Genomic DNA, 4989 nt, shown 5'->3' on the forward strand with positions numbered 1-4989 from the left:
CCTCCAAGAGAGCCACTGATCCCACATCCTGTTCACAATGCTACAGGCTTTTGAATCTGAATGTGACCCTTCTAGGGAGTTTGCTCCAAAGATGAAGGCCCTCACTGTGTCAGTGGCACTGATAGAAAGAGACAGACATGCAGCGTGCCTCTTTTCACAGCCAACATACACATTAGCATAACTCCCTTGGCGCGGATAAACCACCTAGCCACCTGTAGTTGCACAACTCAGTAACCTCACTTCTCCCATGCTGGTGCCCTTTCCCCCCTCAACTTCATTCATATTCTCCTCCTGCATCTCTCACGTTTATAGTTATGCATGTGAATGTTTGCGCTTGTAAGTTTTCTCACTGCTGATGCCAGCCAAAGCTGCTGCCAGACTGTTTTGAGCTAATGAAGTGAGTGTGCTTGAATTGCAAGCGCGCATCCTTTGTTACACGTAGAGCAATCTCCAGGGAGCCCGTAGAGTCTGTCTCTCACAAGTAAATGGAAGTGGGCTAAAGAGTTTAGAAATCCATCACAAAAGCAACATGAGTAAGAGGATGGCAGTGTCTTCTGGGTGTGTTTCCAACTAAAGAATCGTGTGCATATTCGAGAGATCAATATAAAAATGCAGCTGTAGAAACTTGCCACAGGCTGCTCTCTCTTTCTTTCCTGTTAAGCTCTTCTGGAGGAGGGCTTTTGGTGAAAATAAGGGGCAGAAGGAGTGTCCTGAGGGCCAGTGGGAGCCTCCCCCTGGGGTTGTGATTGGCTGGAGCTGTTCTGAGTGAGTCCAGGGGAGGCCAGTAGGAAGGTGAATGGTCTGGACGCCTGCTAGGGGGCAGGCAGCAGACGAGAGCAGCTACCACTGCCTCTTAAAACCTAGGTACTCCTCATTACAGACTGATAGACAGAGAGCAGGAGAGAGCTGGAGGCAGTTCTAGGAGAGCACCAGGGAAAGAAAGTGAGAAACTGTGAACAGGGAAAGTTAGGAAAAGTAAGAAGTCCTACTTGTAAGCTCACTCTTCCCTGACTGCTGCCTCCCCACTCCACTACCTGAGGCACATACACACACACACACAGGGAGGTGTTTCAGGGAGGCTTAGAGGGTCGACTCTCCAGGGAAGAAGGGAATTAAACACTTTTGTTTTCAATCCGCTGCGTTCATACTCAGGAGAAAAAAAGGGATTACAGCTTTCACGCCTGCCCCCCCTTGTTTCTCTCTTCTCCTTGCATTTTGTCTTCACTGAGTTACTTTGGAGACTTTGGATATAACCTTCTTGAATTGTTGGTCTGAACTCGTAGAGGCATGGCAAACGGACAAAAGAGCCCCAGGTGGGCATTAACCCAGGGCTCCTTCAGCTTGGCACTGGGCCTGTCGCCCTTCTCCCTCCTCCTCCTCCTTACCGTCTCGGCCGCAGATGAGTATGACTACTACAGCTGGCAGTCGGACAACTTCCACAATGGCCGCTTCTACACCAAGCAGCCCCAGTGTCTGGACATACCAGCTGACCTGCGCCTGTGCCACAATGTGGGCTACAAGAAGATGAGGCTGCCCAACCTCCTGGACCATGAGACCATGCCCGAAGTTAAGCAGCAGGCAGGCAGTTGGGTGCCCCTCCTGGCTAAACGGTGCCATGCTGATACGCAGGTCTTCCTGTGCTCACTGTTTGCACCAGTGTGCCTAGACAGGCCCATCTACCCTTGCCGCTCACTGTGCGAGGCTGTCAGGGACAGCTGTGCTCCGGTGATGGAGACCTACGGCTTTCCCTGGCCGGAGATGCTGACCTGCGACAAGTTCCCCATTGATAACGACCTGTGCATCCCCATGCAGTTCACCGGGAACCATGCGACCCAGCCACCAGGTAGGCCACCTTCATTCATGCATGCTTATGCAAAATACAGTGAAGAGAAATGTCAATGAAATCATAACCAATTTTAATTTGCATAACTACTGAAGAGGCTACTGGTTAAAATTACAGCTTTTCCAGCAGCAAAAAGATAATCTGGTGATTTCCACAAAATGTAAATATCTCTTTAAAAAGATTTAATAATTCAATAAATACTCATTTAATAAATCTTTGAGATTTTTTAAAATAAAAAGCAGTGTTTAAATATTCTGTCCTGGTATATTTGATAAGATCTAGTTGAAAACAAGAGATATATGAATGCGCATATGTTTTAAATTCGACAGAAGGAAAAGTTGCCCCGAAAAATATGTTGTGTTTTGCAGACGCAGGCGCTGAGATGAAAAACTCAGCAGAAAGTAAACAAGGAGATAAAGTTCTGAATTTTTCATTGTTTTCATAATATCACTTTGGCAAATGATCGTTCAAGTCCTTGCAATCGGATACACTGAGAGTCTGTAAACTGTGAGGATGAGAGAATCAGATGGCTTCCATACATTTCCACAATGACAGACAAGAGATTAAGTGGAAAACTAGCCAAAGGAGGTCAGCGAAAGAGACGGGAGCAGGAAGATGCTGCAGGGGAAAGTCCTAAGTGGACAGTTGAGGATGGCTCTGGCCATCTACATATGCCTCAGGGAGGCACGGAGACAGACCAAGAGAGCCAGGAGACTTGGAGACTCCAGCAGCCAGATCGCGCATTGAGTTAAGATAGATGGACTGTGGGGGTATTAACTGAAAGTTACACAGAGGCACATGCATGGACACACACCCTTATCAGTAGTCATCCATCTACAGCGAAACAGTCAAAGAGTGAATGAATTATGTTTTATTTCATGGTTTGCACAGAGTCAAATTACTAAATTAACCTTAGCTGGATGAAACAAAGGACAAATCTTTATCAAGGGTTTCTGAGAGTGATTTGATTCACAAAAATAGGAGAATATATTATTCTTCACAAGCAATGAGTAAGAGTATCAATTGTGAATAGTGGGACTGAGTGGGAACTAAATCCAAAGAGGTGTGCAAATGCCTGTGTGTATGTGTGTGTGTGCATGTGTGTGAGAAGCACAACTACTTAAGCAGCCTCTTCACAAAAGCAGTCAGCGCTGAGAGGGAGAGAGAGGGAGTTGATGAGAGTCTTTAGACAGTGGAGGGGGACAGTCCCCACTGTGTCCCAGTCTGCTCAGCCATTGTTGGGTCTGGCAGCCAGCAGGCCAATTAGCTAGAAGGCCAATTACTGAGTTCCCACTAATTAGTCGACATGACAGGACAAGAGACGCAGGCAGAGAATGGGAATCGCTAAAGTCTGATTGTCCCTGAGAGAGCAGAATGAAGAGGAGTGAAAGAAGAGGGAAGCAGGAGAGTAAAGACAGGCACACAGCGAATAAAAGAGGAGAAAAGCTGCTTCCTGCAGCATAAGAAGTGTTTGCCTCTGCTTTCAATGAGAACCTGAAGAAAACGGTTTAGATCCGGTTTAGAAAACGGTGCAGATCTCTTAACTATTCCTAGAATTAGATCTAAGTGTGCTGAAGGTGCTTTCAGTTACTGTGGTTGTGTGTGGGTTGGTGGTGGGGGCAGGTGCCTGTTGAGCCAAAGTCAATTAAAACTGTGTCCAAAATCAAAAACCCTCTTTAAATTTTTATTTTATTTTTTATTTTTACAAACTAAGCCTTAATTTATCTTTTATGTTAAGGACACTGAGTTTGTACGCGCTGAAAAATGCTATATAAATAAAATGGTCATTGCCATATTGCTCACATTACTTTACAATTTGCTTTCAACCGTTTAATCTCATTTTTCATCTTCTTTCGTTTATGGTGTAAAGGTCTTTTTTTCACTTGAAATGTCCTTTCTGTTACTTGAGACGTTCTTTGACAGATAAACACATTTCCTAAAGCACTGAAAACCAATCATTACAAAAACAATGTCAGTCAGTTGTGTGACATATCTTTCCTTTTTATCAATAATGGTCACAGCATACTGACATCTAAGTATCTAATCTGATTTGCAAAAAGCAGTGGGAAAAAGACCAGTGGAAGATTCTTGGGTGAATTAATGCAGTTCTGACTTTTTCCATTAGGGAAAATGGCTGTTCTGTTTTTGTAGGACTCGTATCAAGTATGTGACATTTTGGTTTGCGGAGTTATAATTCATTCTTCTACATGCACTTTGAGAAGGAGGCGGCTTGACGTTCATCTGCCACCTCCCCAAACAGCCAACTGTTTGTTGATCCCATCTATTCAAATAATGATCAGAGGAGGATAGATTACAGAGGGTCCTGAAGAATCAGTGGAAATAAGGATTTTTAGTGTTAGGAAATTTTACATACAAAGAACATAAGAAAAAATATGCTGATTTTAATTTTTAAAGAATAAAATGACACTCAAAAACAAAAATGAAATAACGGTAAAGTTAAATTTGGGTGTGTGCTTTTTTAGGCGTGTGCATGTGCATGTATTCTTGTGAGTGTTTCACACTGAGAGTGAACCCATATCACTTCTAGCCCGGAGGCTCAGCCACTGACATTTCGCTAAGAACCAGAGATTCTCAGATGTGCCGATGAGGCCATCCCGAGGACAAGCTTTTGGCTTCTAATTCCGCACCGATGCACACCCGCACACACACACACACACACACACACACAGACACACACACACACACACATGAAAACACAGCCAGCAATAATAAAAAGGAATTTCAGCTAAGAGCTCTTAGAAGTGAGTTTCCCGGGAAGCTTCTATGTCACTGGAGGACACTGACGATTTTCTTTACACGGGATCGTATGAAGAATCTTGTGGTAATCAAGGTGAATCTTTGGGAGTTGGATCAATCACAAGAATTAGTATAGCTTTACTCGCTGATCTCCGAGTCCGGGAGGCCCCGATGCTATCTGAGCTATTCTGCAATTACATGATATAGCACGGTTCGAGGACTCTTGTGGAAACTAACAGTACAGAGCAAGATTCACTTTCCACCTCTGTGTCACAGCCAAAACTGGCAGAAACTCACCACCACCTGAGCTCAGGTTTTGTGCTGGCACTTGTGCCTTTACGTGCATGTGTGTGTGTGTGTGTGTGTGTGTGTGTGTGTGTGTGTGTGTG

The 4989-nt window shown here is 44.6% G+C and overlaps 1 protein-coding gene across 1 annotated transcript in view; it reads left to right on the top strand.

Annotated features, from left to right (window-relative positions):
- Positions 1-820: 820 nt before the first annotated feature.
- Positions 821-4989, top strand: part of sfrp5 (secreted frizzled-related protein 5) — a 12161-nt gene continuing 7992 nt past the window's right edge. Inside the window, exon 1 of the mRNA XM_014336487.2 lies at positions 821-1843. Coding sequence (XP_014191973.1) covers positions 1288-1843 — 556 coding nt within the window. The 5' untranslated portion in view covers positions 821-1287. The remainder of the gene's footprint in view (positions 1844-4989) is intronic.

Source organism: Haplochromis burtoni, unplaced genomic scaffold (assembly GCF_018398535.1).
Source record: "Haplochromis burtoni strain Fernald_Lab_line unplaced genomic scaffold, NCSU_Asbu1 Contig_7, whole genome shotgun sequence".
Taxonomy (NCBI): domain Eukaryota; kingdom Metazoa; phylum Chordata; class Actinopteri; order Cichliformes; family Cichlidae; genus Haplochromis; species Haplochromis burtoni.